This window comes from Pseudophryne corroboree, chromosome 3 (assembly GCF_028390025.1).
Source record: "Pseudophryne corroboree isolate aPseCor3 chromosome 3, aPseCor3.hap2, whole genome shotgun sequence".
NCBI classification, from domain to species: Eukaryota; Metazoa; Chordata; class Amphibia; order Anura; family Myobatrachidae; genus Pseudophryne; species Pseudophryne corroboree.
In genome coordinates this window covers 458,975,397-458,993,083 of record NC_086446.1, presented here as the reverse complement: position 1 = coordinate 458,993,083, position 17,687 = coordinate 458,975,397, and the positions used below count along the sequence as shown (strand labels likewise).

General features: G+C 47.4%; 1 protein-coding gene across 1 annotated transcript in view; it reads left to right on the top strand.

The window, feature by feature from the left end:
- Nucleotides 1-17,687, top strand: part of LOC135055992 (proton channel OTOP2-like) — a 75,758-nt gene that overhangs the window by 20,110 nt on the left and 37,961 nt on the right. The window contains exon 2 of the mRNA XM_063960670.1: nucleotides 13,232-13,368. Coding sequence (XP_063816740.1) covers nucleotides 13,232-13,368 — 137 coding nt within the window. The remainder of the gene's footprint in view (nucleotides 1-13,231; nucleotides 13,369-17,687) is intronic.

The window sequence follows — 17,687 nt, the reverse complement described above, 5'->3', positions numbered from 1 at the left end:
TGGCAATTTTGACTAACTTTTCTATGAGCTAGACTGTGCAGGCAAGTCAGTTTTTATTATCTAGGCTTACGATACCGACCGTGCATCGCAGTGGCGTAACTACTGCCCCCGCAGCCCTCGCGGTGGCTTGGGGGCGAGGGGCTGCGGGGGCGCCACTGACTTAGAACAGATTGACATGCGGACGAGCGTCCGCATGTCAATCTGCAGGTCTCCTTCCCTCCGCCGCTGTAAAGAGGGACACGGAGCGCACAGCGCGCGCCCCCCTGTGTCCCTCCCTGGCTCTCCGGCTGTCTAATACAGGAAGTGCCGTTCGTGAGCTCTGATTGGCTCACGAACCGGCACTTCCTTTATTAGACAGCCGGAAAGCCAGGAGGGACACAGGGGGGGGCGCGCTGTGTGCTCCGTGTCCCTCCAACACAAAGGAGGGGGAGGGGAGCAGGCACTGTGGGGTACTATCTGGCACTGGGGGCATATACCTGGCACTGTGGGGGACTATCTGGCACTGGGGGCATATACCTGGCACTGTGGGGGAATATCTGGCACTGGGGGCATATACCTGGCACTGTGGGGGACTATCTGGCACTGGGGGCATGTACCTGGCACTGTGGGGGAATATCTGGCACTGGGGGCATATACCTGGCACTGTGGGGGAATATCTGGCACTGGGGGCATATACCTGGCACTGTGGGGGACTATCTGGCACTGGGGGCATATACCTGGCACTGTGGGGGACTATCTGGCACTGGGGGCATATACCTGGCACTGTGGGGGAATATCTGGCACTGGGGGCATATACCTGGCACTGTGGGGGACTATCTGGCACTGGGGGCATATACCTGGCACTGTGGGGGAATATCTGGCACTGGGGGCATATACCTGGCACTGTGGGGGACTATCTGGCACTGGGGGCATATACCTGGCACTGTGGGGGAATATCTGGCACTGGGGGCATCAGTGGCAAACGCAGGATTTGCATGGGGGGGTTTCCAGAACTGGGCGGAGCCAATCACGGGGGTGGGGACTGAGGTGACCCAGTATATGCTGGGTCCGTAAAACTAGTGTGTCTGTGTGTGTGTGTGTGTGTGTGTGTGTGTGTGTGTGTGTGTGTGTGTGTGTGTATATATATATATATATCTACACACATATATATATATATATATATATATATATATACACATATATCTACACACACATATATATATATACATACACACACACATACATATACACGGGTGGTCTTCAGTATGCCGGCGGTCGGGCTCCCGGCAACCAGCATACCGGCGCCGGGAGCCTGACCGCCGGCATACCGTCACTTATTTTCCCTCGTGGGGGTCCACGACCCCCCTGGAGGGAGAATAGAATAGCGTGGCGAGCGCAGCGAGCCCGCAAGGGGCTCATTTGCGCTCGCCACACTGTTGGTAAGCCGGCGGCCGGCCTCCCGGCGCCAGTATGCTGGTCGCCGGGAGGCCGGCCGCCGGGAGATCGTAGTGAACCCATATACACATATACATAGCATATTAAACATGCATACATATATATATATATATATATATATATATATATATACACACACACATACAGTACACATATATATATACACATGTATATATATATATATATATATATATATATCTATCGTGTGTGTGTGTGTGTGTGTGTGTGTGTGTGTGTGTGTGTGTGTGTTTATATGTATGTATGTATGTATATACATGTGTATATATGTAGGCACATGGATATATATGTACTATAATTAAAATAAAGTAAACTTTTATTGCACTTGCAAGTGCCACCAGGAAGACAGCAGGCTGCAGAGGACGCTAGACAGTCATTAATAATACTCATGCAGCAAAAAAAAAAAAAAAAATTTTTTTTTTTTTAGTGGAGGGGGGTTTCTGGGTACTCGGAAACCCCCCTGGGTGCGCCACTGGGCATATACCTGGCACTGTGGGGGACTATCTGGCACTGGGGGCATATACCTGGCACTGTGGGGGACTATCTGGCACTGGGGGCATATACCTGGCACTGTGGGGGAATATCTGGCACTGGGGGCATATACCTGGCACTGTGGGGGAATATCTGGCACTGGGGGGAGCAGGCACTGAGGGGGCATATGTGGCACTGTGGGGGAATATCTGGCACTGGGGGCATATACCTGGCACTGTGGGGCAATATCTGGCACTGGGGGCATATGTGGCACTGGGAGCACAGCCCTAGCAACAAGCACTACCCCCTAGCAACGAGCATGACACCCAGTGCATGAAACCCCTGGCAACGAGCATGACACCCAGTGCATGAAACCCCTGGCAACGAGCATGACACCCTGAGCATGAAAACCCCTGGCACTGTGCATGGAACAAAGAGCATGAAACCCCTGGCAATGAGCAGGTCATTTAAAAGTAATTAGAAGCCTTACTGTAGAACTTAATGTGTAATGGGCATTACGGTGTGTGGCATAATGTATCACGGACATTGCGGTGTGTGTCATAATGTGTCAGGCATTACGGTGTGTTGTATACTATATCACGGGCATTGTGGTATAATGTCTCGGGGTCCTTGCGGTGTGGCATAATGTATAACGGGCATTGCGGTATGTGTCATACTGTGTCACAGATACGGTGTGTAGCATAATGTATAACGGGCATTGCGATTCCTGTCATAATGTGTCGGGGGCATTACAGTGTGTGGCATAATGTGTCGGGGGCATTACAGTGTGTGCATATTGTGTCATGTGCATTGTTGTGTGTGGCATAATGGCTAAGGCCATTGCAGTATGTGGAATAATGTATACTGGGCATTACTATAAGGAGGAAAAATGACAAATAATGTAAGGGGCATGAATCAGGATTATTTTTCTTTCCTGCGGTGGCTAACATCTGGGCATGCAGGTTGCAAAACTGGGGTATAAGGTAGTCTTTTCCTGCAATGCCACGCCCCTTTGCGCAAAGCCACGCCCATTCCAACGAAGCCACACCCCTTTTTGGTGGAGCGCACCTGAGGCGCGCGCATATTTCTCCCTTTGCTACTGCCAAGTATGGGGGGGGGGGGGGGGCGCCGAAGAATTTTTTGGCTTGGGGGAGAAAAATTTCTGGTTACGCCACTGGTGCATCGGCATCGCAAGGTGACTTTCACCTTGCAATCTGCACTAACTTTCTTTACGATTTTGACTATATAGGTAAAATTGTAAGAAAAAATCTCACCGTGTGTACACGGGTGGTCTTCTGTATGCCGAATGTCGGGTTCCCGGCGCACAGTATACCGGCGCCGGAATCCCGACACCCGGCATACCGACAACTATTCTCCCTCGTGGGGGTCCACGACCCCCCTGGAGGGAGAATAAAATAGTGTGGCACGCGTAGCGCGCCACCGTGCCCGCAGCGTGGCGAGCGCAGCGAGCCCACAAGGGGCTCCTTTGCGCTCACCACGCTGTCGGTATGCCGGTGGTCGGCCTCCCGGCTCCGGTATGCTGGGCGCCGGGAGCCCGAGCGCCGGCATACCGTACGACACCCGTGTACACACCTTTATGTTGACACAGGGGGGTAAATTTACTAAGAATCGTATTTTCCCGTTTGAGGTCAAAGTTCAATCACGAATGACATCGAAAGTGTAAATATGCAACTTTTTGAATTGATTACGACTAATTTACTAAGCTGCCGTATTCTGCATTTTCGGTTTTTCCGATGTCGATGTCATTCGTTTTTTTAGGCAGTGTTTTACGTGAGTGACTTGTAAAACACTGCCGACTTTAATACAATGAATCTCGGCCGGATCTGTGAGATCCGTGCTGGGCTTCATTGTGCACCTTGTAAAAAAAATTAAAAATGTTTAAACTTAAAAAAAAAAATTGCGTGGGGTCCCCCCTCCTAAGCCAAAGCAGCCTCGGTGCTCTTCGAGCCGGTCCTGGTTGCAAAAATATGGGGAAAAAATTGACAGGGGTTCCCCCATATTTAAACAACCAGCACCGGGCTCTGCGCCTGGTCCTGGTTCCAAAAATACGGGGGACAAAAAGCGTAGGGGTCCCCCGTATTTTTGAAACCAGCACCGGGCTCCACTAGCTGGACAGATAATGCCACAGCCGGGGGTCACTTTTATACAGTGCCTTGCGGCCGTGGCATCAAATATCCAACTAGTCACCCCTGGCCGGGGTACCCTGGAGGAGTGGGGACCCCTTCAATCAAGGGGTCCCCCCCCCAGCCACCCAAGGGCCAGGGGTGAAGCCCGAGGCTGTCCCCCCCATCCAATGGGCTGCGGATAGGGGGCTGATAGCCTTTGTTGAAAGTAATGAATATTGTTTTTAGTAGCAGTACTACAAGTCCCAGCAAGCCTCCCCCGCAAGCTGGTGGACCGAAAGTGACCTCACCGCTGACCACAAAGTTCCCACCATTGGTTACAATGGAGCGCATAGGCGCTACATTGTAACACTGCCGTGTGCCGCCTGTCAGACAGTACAGGAGCACACAGCCGATCAGGAGGGTGCCACAACGTGGCGCTCCCTGATTGGCTGAAGAAACCCACTTAGACATCAGTCAGAGGGGGTTTCTGGCATTCGGGGAAAGGGGTCCCATGTGAAAACATGGGGCCCCTTTCAGTTTGTGGTCGGGTGTCCCGTTTTTTTATTTTTACAAGTACGTGGATTACAAATGGATTATCCGAGGAGCCCTCTACACTGGATTTGGTGAGTATGATTTTTTCAACAGGTACACCTTGGATTCTACATGGAGAAGAGGACCGACCCTCGTGTGAACATAAGGTAAGTATGTGTATATGGTGGTGTGTATGTATGCATTAAAGTTATACTTTCAAGGTGTGTGTGTAATGTCTTTATTGGGGTATTTTTTTAGTAGTAGTACTACAGGTACCAGCGGGCCCGGTTTTCCGCCGCATGCTGGTACTTGTGGTTCTCCAAGTACCAGCTTGCGGGGGAGGCTTGCTGGGACTTGTAGTACTGCTACTAAAAACAATATTCATTACTTTCAACAAAGGCTATCAGCCCCCCATCCGCAGCCCATTGGATGGGGGGGACAGCCTCGGGCTTCACCCCTGGCCCTTGGGTGGCTGGGGGGGGGGAGACCCCTTGATTGAAGGGGTCCCCACTCCCCCAGGGTACCCCGGCCAGGGGTGACTAGTTGGATATTTGATGCCACGGCCGCAAGGCACTGTATAAAAGTGACCCCCGGCTGTGGCATTATCTTTCCAGCTAGTGGAGCCCGGTGCTGGTTTCAAAAATACGGGGGACCCCTACGCTTTTTGTCCCCCGTATTTTTGGAACCAGGACCAGGCGCAGAGCCCGGTGCTGGTTGTTTAAATATGGGGGAACCCCTGTCAATTTTTTCCCCATATTTTTGCAACCAGGGCCGGCTCAAAGAGCCGGAGGCTGGTTTGGTTTAGGAGGGGGGACCCCACGCATTTTTTAAAAAAAAAATTAAAACATTTCCCACCCCTTCCCACTGAAAAACATGCACGGATCTCATGGATCCGTGCCTGCCTATACAAACACGGGATAAAAAAAGCAGGTCTGTTTTTTTTTAGCACTTTTTCACGATTTGTATTTCATCACGGCAGTGTTTGGCTATTGTCGGCAGTGTTTGTGTTTTGCTCTTTTTAGTAAATTCCCGATTTCTACCAAATTGCAGGCGTATTTGACCAATGGTGTATTGATTCGTGATTTTTTACGAGGACTTCCAAAATATTACGAATGCCCTCATCACTGCCGTGATTTTTGCTTAGTAAATTACCGAGATGACACTTTGAAGAAAAAACGGCATCTCGGTCAAAATCGGGACCTTAGTAAATATACCCCAGGGTGTGCTACCACGACAAAAAGAAATGAGCAAATAACAATGAAAGAAAAAAGGATTTATCTCCATGTGGTGCACTTAAAATATAGAAATGTACTTGATTGCGTTTTCAAATTGTTTAAAAACTGTGAAATGTAAAGAAAAGGAAGTCAGAACATTGTGATATAAAATGTACTGTGTGTTAGAATGCCAATACATGTACTGTATTGGCATTCTCTTACACCTTCTTATGTAGAGTGTGTCAATAAACTCAGATTTTGTTGCGTTTTATGACAATTTATTCCAGTCTCATCCTTAAAATATTGAGATTCCACTCCTAAATCAGATAGAGGTGCTAATTTACCCATAGCAAAGTGACTTCCTATAGATGATACATCACTCACACTGGTCAGTAATATATGTAATAATCTAATGAACCTGTATGAACAAAACAGAACTATCAAAGATGGATGCAACACTATGGGCGATATTCAATTATTTTCACCCTCTTCCACACCCGTTCTGTTTCTTCTTAAGGGGCGTGGTATTATCATTTCAGCTCACTACCCCCAGGGTAGTAAGGCGCTCCTAACCCTTTACGCAACTAAACCTGATTACTATTGGCGTGATATGCATGATAACTTTGATCACTTTAGAAAGGAGATTGGGCATGATATATCATTTGAATACTGCCCTATGAATTAGTGGGAAACGGACATTAGGTCAACCACTCTTAGGTCGACAGTCTTCAGGTCGACCACTATTGGTTGACATGCATTAGGTCGACATGCGTTTTTCATTATTTATTTATTTTTACTTTTTCATACATACCGAACCATGTGGACTACGATTGGAAATAGTAACCTGTGCCGAGCGCAGTGGAAGTGGAGTGAGGCACCTTGCCCGAAGCATGGCGAGCCATGGGAGGGGACACGGTGCACTAATTGGGGTTCCGCGTCACTTTACGAAGACAACAACACCCAAAAAAGTTAAAAAAAAACCTCATGCCGACCCTTTTCTATGTCGACATAATGCATGTCGACAATAGTGGTCGACCTAATGACTGTCGACCTAATGACCCATACCCGAATTAGTTTGTACAGTGAGCTTGGACGTTTTCATATATTATAATTGTGTAAATATCACTTATTTTTATGCACACGTTTATATTCATAGGCTACTTTGTATCAAATCCAGTGTTGTGCCACTTTGTTGTTATAGTGTAACCAGTTTTGAGGAATGGATGCTGAATGAGCTACACTATTACTGAATAGTGCTGAATAGTGCTGTTGCAGCTCACATGCACAGATATAGGTTAGTGGTATAATATGGCGATTTTTATATTGGACACACCGTTTACTATATAAATGCAGCTGATATTGGTATGCAGGATCAGTTCTGTATTATATGGTGTGTCACACTGCCTTTACAAGGGTGGAGACAAAGTATGCAAAATCATATAGTGAGTTTATGCATTTGAATAGCGTAATGATAGAAAGTGCATTGGTAGCGTCCACACACAGCATAAAAACTGGTGCACGCTTCGCAGCGTCCGCCTCGTCAGGGCCTTCATCGGGAACAGCGCATCATAACAGGATTTGACCTGTAAGTATGAGTCTCTATGAGCAGGGGAGGGAAATGACTTATAAATTTGAAATTTCTTTGCAAGGTCTATCTGAACTAGTAATAATTGAGAGGCTGTATCCCAAAGGAAATAATCTCTCAGCTGAGAACAGACTTACCAGTATCCCAGGATAACCGACTCCCCGCTTTTAAATAAGAATGCACTAAAGGTGCCAGGATAATGGAGATAAGGAACTTTGGGGGTAATTCCAAGTTGATCGCAGCAGGAATTTTGTTAGCAGTTGGGCAAAACCATGTGCACTGCAGGGGAGGCAGATATAACATGTGCAGAAAGAGTTAGATTTGGGTGGGTTATTTTATTTCTGTGCAGGGTAAATACTGGCTGCTTTATTTTTACACTGCAAATTAGATTGCAGATTGAACACACCGCACCCAAATCTAACTCTCTGCACATGTTAAATCTGCCTCCCCTGCAGTGCACATGGGCCCTCATTCCGAGTTGTTCGCTCGGTAAAAATCTTCGCATCGCAGCGATTTTCCGCTTAATGCGCATGCGCAATGTTCGCACTGCGACTGCGCCAAGTAAATTTGCTATGCAGTTAGGAATTTTACTCATGGCTTTTTCATCGTTCTGGAGATCGTAATGTGATTGACAGGAAATGGGTGTTACTGGGCGGAAACAGGCCGTTTTATGGGCGTGTGGGAAAAACGCTACCGTTTCCGGAAAAAACGCAGGAGTGGCCGGAGAAATGGAGGAGTGTCTGGGCGAACGCTGGGTGTGTTTGTGACGTCAAACCAGGAACGACAAGCACTGAACTGATCGCAGATGCCGAGTAAGTCTGAAGCTACTCAGAAACTGCTACGAGGTGTGTAATCGCAATATTGCGAATACATCGTTCGCAATTTTAAGATGCTAAGATTCACTCCCAGTAGGCGGCGGCTTAGCATGAGCAAATCTGCTAAAATCCGCTTGCGAGCGAACAACTCGGAATGAGGGCCATGGTTTTGCCCAATTGCTAACAAACTTGCTGCTGCGATCAACTCAGAATTACCCCCTTTAAGTACACCCCTTCCCTTGCACTTCAGGGTTAGTAGTTTTATTTTCTGTAGTGGTGCATTATGATGTCATCTAACCAGGCTGTGGTGATGCCTGAGTAGCTGTTTCTTAGGGGTACGTAGTGGGCGATATTTTGAGGATTTTCTTTATTATGTACAGGTGAATTTAATTGACTGGGCTAGTTATTATGATTTAACTTCAAACATTCAAACTAATGGGGGCATAGAATATTGTTACTATACCTAAGGCAAACCCAAAATATGGTAGGTGGGCTACTCATCCTTGAATAAAGAACATATATGGTTTACATAAATTCTGGCTGATGAGATGACTACTGTACCTCAAGTAGCCTATTCATCTCAAGTGATTCCAAGCAGCAGGCATCAAAACATACATAAACTGTATGGGGCAAATGTAATAGCCTGTTTACTGCAGGCATCCGTTGTATTGAACATTACTCACCTATCCGGTGAGGACTAACTGTGTCCAGCTCCTCAGTAGTGTCCTCTGCTGAGTTGCGCATGCACACTGCACTTCAAACCATTAGACGGTCAGCAAAGCCAGCTTTTGCAAAGTCCCCATTGCAGCTAAAGGGGACAATACAGCCAGCAAGAACTAAATGGATTATGGCTGATTCTTAAATGAAGCCCTAAGGGTACAAAAACAGTTTTGGGTTATTGGGACGATACAGCAACTCCCTTTAAACCCAACAACACATGTAACACTGCAAAGAATGGTAGTTGGATGAACGGGATGTAGTTGGCATTACAGTTTGCAATGCTGGTGGTCAAAAGACCAGCGCCGCAATCCCAACACCCATCAGAATCTCGACACCGCAGTCCCAATAGCCGATAACCCAATTGTAAATATGCCGGGAGGCAGGGCTGTTTCTAGCCAATTTGGCTCCCAGTGCGAGATTTAAAAATGCGCCCCCCATGACATAAAAAAATGTGCCCCCCCACACACACCTAGATTTTAAAAAAAACTTGCGCGCGCACTGCAAGGGGGCGTGGCCTCATCTAAATGGGTATGGCCTCATTTAAATGGGCATGGCCTCGTCTGAAAAGACTACCTCACAATCCAGTTTTTGACCCTGCTCCAACAGATCACGACCACCACAGGAAAAAAAATTCTACCATATTAAGCCCCACACAGTAATGCCCCCTGCACCATATTATGCCGCACACCGCAATGCCCTAGATTCATTAAATCCCAACACTATGGCAGGCAAAAGTCCCCATTTCACACATTACGGCAGGTGTCCCTATTTTACACATTGAGAGAGAGAGAGAGAGAGAATACTTACAGAGGCGATTACCGCTCTTCGGCCCACCTCACCAGTCGCTCCTCGCGCCGGCCTTTCCCTCTTCCTAACTTGGATCCCCCTCTGTACTCCGCTGGGGGGGAGTTTCGCAGAGTGACGGGGTTGCGACGTGACAGGGGGAAGCAGGGAGCCACAGTTAGTGCCGCGGCGGGCGCCCAGTGCGGTTGCACTGCTCGCCTGCCCCAAGAAACGGCCCTGCCGGGAGGGTTAGGGTTAGGCTATTGGAAGGGAGGGTTAGACTGCAAGAAGGAAGGGTTAGGGTCAGGCTGTGGGAAGGCAGGGTTAGGGTTGGGAGAGGGTTAGTTACTTGCCTAACAGGTGTCAGGATTCTAGGCATCGGGATGCCTCTGTTGGTCATGTGTCCACCAGCATTCTAAATGCTGGCATCCCATACCCAACCTAGGATGAACCCTGTGTCCTGCTGGCTTGCAGTAGCAGTTATAAACAAACACATAGCAACAAATGCCATCACCAATTCAGTCGCTTGGGGGTTTTGGAAAAGAAGCACTTTTGACCATCAGTCTCTGTCACTTAAGTTATTTTCTTTAAAAAGTTACTTAGTATTCTTAGTATTACTTAGTATTCTTTTGAGTTATTATTTTCTTAATATGTAAATTTGCTAAACACAAATCTCCCAATGGGCCTGATTCTGAGTCATATGTAAAAGCGAACACAGCAACATCTATTGTCAGTCTCCCATGGTTTATGCAGATGACACTCGGATGCTTACCCTTGTGTACATCCGTGCGGCCAAATGTACAAGAACTGGGACACCTACATAGGACTGGGACACCTACATAGGACTGGGACACCTGTTCATGCTGCAATATAGATTAGTGTATCCTCATACACCCACCATTCAAACTTGCACCAAACCCTACAACAGGTGCAGTTTCTTCCTCTGGCCACGGCCTCTTGTGCTTACAGCTGTGCACACGGGTAGCAGTTGATTTACAGACGGACACAATACGATGGTCATAATCCCGACAGCCGTTGACCGACCGTCAAAATACCAACACTGTCAAAATACAGACATTCATTATGCCGACATGTTCAAAATGCTGACAGTCAGAATACCGACATATGAAATGCCGACATGTCAAAATGCCAACATGCATTTTCAAAAATGTTTTGCCCCAAAACCGACTTGTTCATACTTTACCATCCCAGTGGACCTGGAGGGGGAATATAATAGCGTGCCGAACGCAGCGAGGCACCGTGCTCAAAGCATGGCGAACGGATGCACTTAGACGTTGTCCATGTTGACCTATGTTGGCAGTGACCAAAACCCCCCAGAAAAACTCTTATCGGTATTTTGACATGTCGGCATTTCAAATGTCTGTATTCTGACTATGTTTCATTCTGAACATGTGGGCATAATGAATGTTTGTTTTTTGACCATGTCTGTATTTTGTCTGTTGATGGCTGTCGGGATTATGAGCGTCGGTATTGTGTCAGTCGGTAAATCATACTGAACCTGTGCACACAGCCACTTATATTAAGCAACACTTATACTGAGGTATAATACACCGACTACACAGACCATTTTTGTGTGCACTACTTGTGCTTTTTCAGACAGTCTGTCCCTGTCACAACAGCACCTTTTGTGCATACACTGAATTGAGGAAGAAGTAATGTTCCTTCATTATAATAGTTGTATCAATGCCATTCATTGTCATTGGATACAAACGTTATTGTGTCTGTTAAAATTATTTTAATATGTGTTTCAAAATCCCATAAACATTTTCTAACTGATGTGCTAATATATTTTGGGAACTCCACAGCATTTTGCAATACCCTATGGTCTATGCCTTGGATAAGGTTTCATCCTACAGCAAGGAACTGATGAAAAACATACTTTCTGGCTATGTGCCTAATTCATGTTTGTACGTTATGCCAATGTCTTTGCAATGGAGTAATTATCGTCAGACTGTGCGCACGTGCCAAGTTGCCTTTGCGCAGGGCCGGCTCCAAGCATGTTCCAATAGAGCAGCCGTGCAGGGCGCCACCCTTAAAGAGTGCCACACGCTTATGCCACCATATTGGAGCATGACTAAAGCCATAGCAGAAACCATCCCAGCCCGCCTCCCTAGCGCTAGCAGCAGCGCCAGAGGCTGTGTGTGATGACGATGGGGGGGAAGGGGGAGGGAGTGCTGTGGGTGGGACAAAGCTAAACTACTCTGTGCGCGCTGTGTGGCGCCTGTGTCTGGAGTCTGACTCGCCATCACAGCCACTGATAGGACTCAGGAGGAGGCGGGCCATGGAACGGACACTGCTGAAGACTCGGTGCAGCTGTCCCTTCCCTCCCATGAACGCCGCGGCCGTGGTAGCGGCAAAACACACGAGATACAAGGGGGCATGTGTATCTGGCACTGTGGTGGGCATGTGTATCTGGCACTGTGGTGGGCATGTGTATCTGGCACTGTGGTGGGCATATTATGTGTATCTGGCACTGTGGGAGCATATAATGTGTATCTGGCACTGTGGGGGCATATAATGTGTATCTGGCACTACTGGGGGTGTACTTATGTGTATTTGGCACTACTGGGGGCGTATGTGTATCTGACACTGCACACTATACTGGAGACATTATGTGTAAAGTACACTACAGTGGGCGTTATGTGTAAGGCTGCTAAGTGTGTGTGTGTGTGTGTGTGTGTGTGTGTGTGTGTGTGTGTGTGTGTGTGTGTGTGTAGAGGGGTATGAAAATATATTTGGTAGTCTGATAATATAAAGTTGCAAGGCCACGCCCACTTTTCCAGGAGTGCGCGCGCCTTCGGGGAGGGCCCGCCACTTTGAAATTTTCTCTCTCAGGGTGCTAGTAGGCCTGGAGCCGGCCCTGCCTTTGCGATTGCGCTCGCACTGAAATTTTATATGCAGAGTGATTGACAGAAAGTGACCATTTGTGGGATGGCAGCAAAAAATGCAGGCATGTCATGGCAGTTTTTTGGGTCGTGTATCTGCCTTCAGCTGCAATCATGCACGTAGAGAAACATGGCGCCAACATCGCTACTGTCATGGCCAGTCTGCGTGGCCATAGACCTAACCTTAACAAACGATGTTCCTCGTTGTTGCATCAGTGCTGTGTGTGCAAAAGCAATCAGGGCCTGACAGGTAGCAGGAGGGGTTGGGGGAGTGCCAGCCCAGGACCCCATCAGGCCCCCTTCTCTGTGCCACTGTATGCAGCTGCTGAGGACTTTGGAATGGCTCTGATGGGTGTTTATATTCTTTTCTGGGCGTTGGCTTCACTGGTGATGTTTAGCAGTTCCATAGCCTGAAAATTTGCAGCTGCATAGGCATCAGAATACAAACATTCATTAGGTTCATTAGAACCTATGTCAGAATTGTCTTTGAGAAAAAGAAAAATACAGTAGGCTTCAAATCATGGAATGGCCAACACATATGGGTGCGTCAATAATGGGTGTAAGATTTACTTCACATACAAGAAATTTGCATTTGAGATTTTTGACCGCTAATTTATTATATTTGCAGTGGGAATCGTTCTTTTTGGCGTTGGCACCCTTGTTATGGCTTTAATGAAGATTGCAAATTCAGCTAAGTACCTGGACTGTATAACACCCATGAAAATCATCCAGCCAGTCATACAGGCCTTTTTTATCATTGTGCAGGTGATTTCAGGCCTCTCCTTTCTTTAATTATTATATGTAAAATGGTATCCACTTTCGGTGTGTAGTTTTATCCTTTGTAATTTTCCATATGTGCTTTAAGTACAGTCATGTAGGTGGGGCCAGCACAAAACTAGGGACTTCCAAATAAATTTTTCCTAGCAGTGTAAAATAAAAATAAATTATGTTGCTCATGTCTAGTTGTACCTAAAGCTTAGAACATTCCAATGACATACAATACAAATAGCATCCTAGTGATTGATATACAATACTGTATAATCTAAAGACTTATATACATTGCAGAAAGAATTTAGTAAACACCATACAATACAGAGAGCATACTAGAGACCATAATATAATACAGATAGCACTCTAAGGTCACCCATAGAGACAATCATAATTACCAACATACAATACAGAAAAATCCAAGTGGTGTGCATACAACAAGTAATGCATCTTATTTGCAGGAATTCAATACAGAGAACATTCTAGTTGTCACCATACAATACAGTGAGCATTCTAGGTACTCCTCACAATTCAGAGAGATACCAGAGACTACCATGCAATACAGAAAGCATTCTGTAGACCCCATACAATAGAGAAAGCATTCCACTGACTACTGTGCAATACAGATATCAACCTAGTGATCGCCATGCATTATGGTGAGTAATGGACTAGTAACTACCTAGTAACTACCATACAATAAAGTGATTGTCCCAGTAATTCCCATAGAATACATGGGGCATCCTAGTGAGTGACACAGAGACAGCATCCTAGTAACCTATTCATACAGCCAGGGCCGGACTGGGACTAAAAATAGGCCCTGGCATTTTTTAAGCACACAGGCCCACCTCTGTGACTCCTCCCCCTACTATTCCTGACTCCTCCCACTTATTAGTCTATGTTCTTACAAATATAATTAATATTCTAACAACATACAGGCGTACATCATTCTCTATTAAAATATACACAACCAGTGGTTGAAGTGGAAATTTTTAAGTGGGGGTATGGAAATGTGAGGCTTGTAATTAAGCGCGCGCCGTAGGCGCGCGTGCTCCGGAAAAGGGGGCGTGGCCACTCAAAGGGGGCGTGGTCACTCAAAAGGGGGTGTGGTCTTCAGTGTAATTTACCACACCATACACCCCTTATACGCATTATGCACCACAATAGTAGGACCCCTTATACTATCTAGTACTGCTGCCCCTTTCACATTATACCACACAGTATGAGACAAAATTCACATTACAGCACCCGGTATGAGTCGAAATTTACATTATATGCCCCCGATAGTGCAGTGCCAGGTATACAAATGCCCCCACAGTGCCTGGTATACAAATGCCCCTACAGTGCCAGGTATACAGATGCCCCCACAGTGCCAGGTAAACAATTGCCCCCACAGTGCCAGGTAAACAATTGCCCCCACAGTGCCAGGTAAACAATTGCCCCCACAGTGCCAGGTACACAAATGCCCCCACAGTGCCAGATCCACAAATGCCCCCCACAGTGCCAGGTATACAAATGCCCCCACAGTGCCATGTATACAAATGCCCCCACAGTGCCAGATCCACAAATGCCCCCACAGTGCCAGGTATACAAATGCCCCCACAGTGCCGGGTATACAGATGCCCCCACAGTGCCAGGTATACAGATGACCCCACAGTGCCAGGTATACAAATGCCCCCACAGTGCCAGGTAACCAATTGCCCCCACAGTGCCAGGTAAACAATTGCCCCCACAGTGCCAGGTACACAAATGCCCCCACAGTGCCAGATCCACAAATGCCCCCCACAGTGCCAGGTATACAAATGCCCCACAGTGCCAGCCAATTGCCCCCACAGTGCCAGGTATACAATTGCCCCACAGTGCCAGCCAATTGCCCCCACAGTGCCAGGTATACAATTGCCCCCACAGCAGCCAGTGCTGCAGCTGCTTACCGCTGCTGCACTGCTGCTGCTGTTGCTGCTGCTCCTCCTCCTCCGGGCTGTGAGGGACGGGGGTGAGAACGCCGGGCGCCCGCCAGCACGGCTGTGTCTGGCGCGGCAGCGTATAGCGTTCAAACCAGCCGCCGGTTCGTGAGCCAATCAGAGCTCGCGGACCGGCGGCTTCTGATTGGCTGCCGGTCCGCGAGCTCTGATTGGCTCACGAACCGGCGGCTGCTTTGAAGTCCGCTATACGCGCCGCGCCAGACACAGCCGTGCTGGCGGGCGCCCGGCGTTCTGACCCCCGTCCCTCACAGCTCTCCAAGCCTGACAGCTGAGACGCGCTGCCGCCGGACTGAGCGGCAGCGCGTCTGAGTGACCGCTGGACCGGCCCACGTGGCCATCGGCCCTTCTGGCATCTGCCAGAAGTGCCAGATGGCCAGTCCGGCCCTACAGCTACTTAACTAAGTGACCTTCACATATTTTCTCTCATAATTCTTCCCTCTGTTACAATGATTCAGTCCGCAGGCTCCACCATCTGCACTGTGGACAGTACTCACTAAAGTTTAGTTATAAAGTAGGAGTCAAGAGCAAGGGCCAAAGCTATCTTTCTCCATCCTCCACCTTCTTCTTTTCCTTCTCATTGTTCCTACAATTTTTCTCCTCAGACTTTTTCATACTTTTTTTCCATCTTAATTATTTTCCATACTACCCCTCCTCTACTGTCCTCCTCTTTCTTTATTCTCTATTATGCAATTCAGATAGCATTCAGCTGAATACTATACAATACAGAGAGCACTCCATTGGGTGCTATACAATACAGAGATCATCCTAGTGATCGCCATACATATTTAAGAGCATTCTAGTTACTACCATACAATACAGGGAGTATCTTAATGACCACCAAACAATTCATAAGCATCCTGATGAGAGATACACAAAATACAGACATCATCACTTAGCTACTTAAATGACAATGTATGTGAATATTACTATCTCTTCTCTCCACATTCTTCCCTCCACTATAATATCTGTCCACAGGTTACACCATGGATGGCACTCACTGAGAATTAATTATAAAGAGGGCACTGAGAGCAAGAGGGCTTTCTTCCTCCTTCTTTTTCTTCTTCATTGTTCCTCCTCCATTTTTTTTCGTACTCCAACTACAGTATTTCCTACTCTTTCACATTCTTCCTTCTTCATCTTCATTGTATCTATACCCCTCCTCCCTTGCCCTCTTCCTTCTTCTTTTTACACTTTCTCTTTCCTACTTCCTTCACTCGCCCTCAGTGTCGTGAGGCTGAGAATCAGAGGGGTGTGCTGGGACTCAACTGGATGAACTCAGGACCTGTAATTGCTGTGGTGCCAGGGAGTAGAGGGTATGTGTTGTTCCAGCTGCCATATGGAGGGGTTGTGGCCCAGCACCTGTAATACAGACACTGCTAGTGGTAGAGAATGGGAAGGATCAGACAAAGGCACATAGGTGAGTAGAACTGCAATATGATTGTCAGCAGCCTCTTGTAGAAGGGAATTGCCAATCCCTTAATACACAAAAATACCAAAGAAGACCAAGTGGCGCTTAACAATCATGTAGTATGAAACATTTAATAAAAATACACATAAAATACAATGCAACAACCTCCCGGGGGTGTGATACAATATTAAAACATAGCAATAGTATTAATGAACAATGTGGTATGTCTAAACACCTTGTGTTTGATTAGAGCACCAGTTGGAAACGTAAAATGAAGGTTCAATTACCAATGTTAACACAGGAGTCTCAGGTTTGAGCAGAGAACAATATATACACACTAGAATGTGCAACTGCAGGATATTTTGCAAATAACTAGCTCACAGTGGCGTGCCCACAGGTTATTACCTGTGACCCGGGTTACAATGCGTTGTTCAGCCAATGTGAGCAAATGTTATAATAAAAATAAGTGCACCTGTTATCACTGGGCAGGAGCTTTCGATTCCTGCTCCCTGGTGCTATCCCGTTAGCCAGGGAGATGTTGAACACCAGAGCCTCAGCGATAGATGGAGAGCAGTATTGCGGTACACGGGGAACTTAATTTGGCCGTCCTCACCAAGACGCTGCCGCATCCGAGAGCTCCGTATCTCCCTGCACGGAGACCGACAACTGTTGGAGCCGGAGTGGTGGCAAGGGTCAGGCCAAGTGCACTGACCAGCGGCCCGTCTGTCGCTCGTGCTACCAGGCAGTGTAGAGGCGGCTGTAGCTGGAGCCGTGTAGGTTAGAAGCTGCGGGCTGGGATCCCCGAGCCGCAGCTATCAATCTGGATTCCCGTGTACGACTCTGGTGGGGGATATGCGTACACAGCAGTACCAATCCTCGTAGAATGTCCTGTATTCCTTAACGCGTTTCAACGCCAGCAGGGCGTCTTT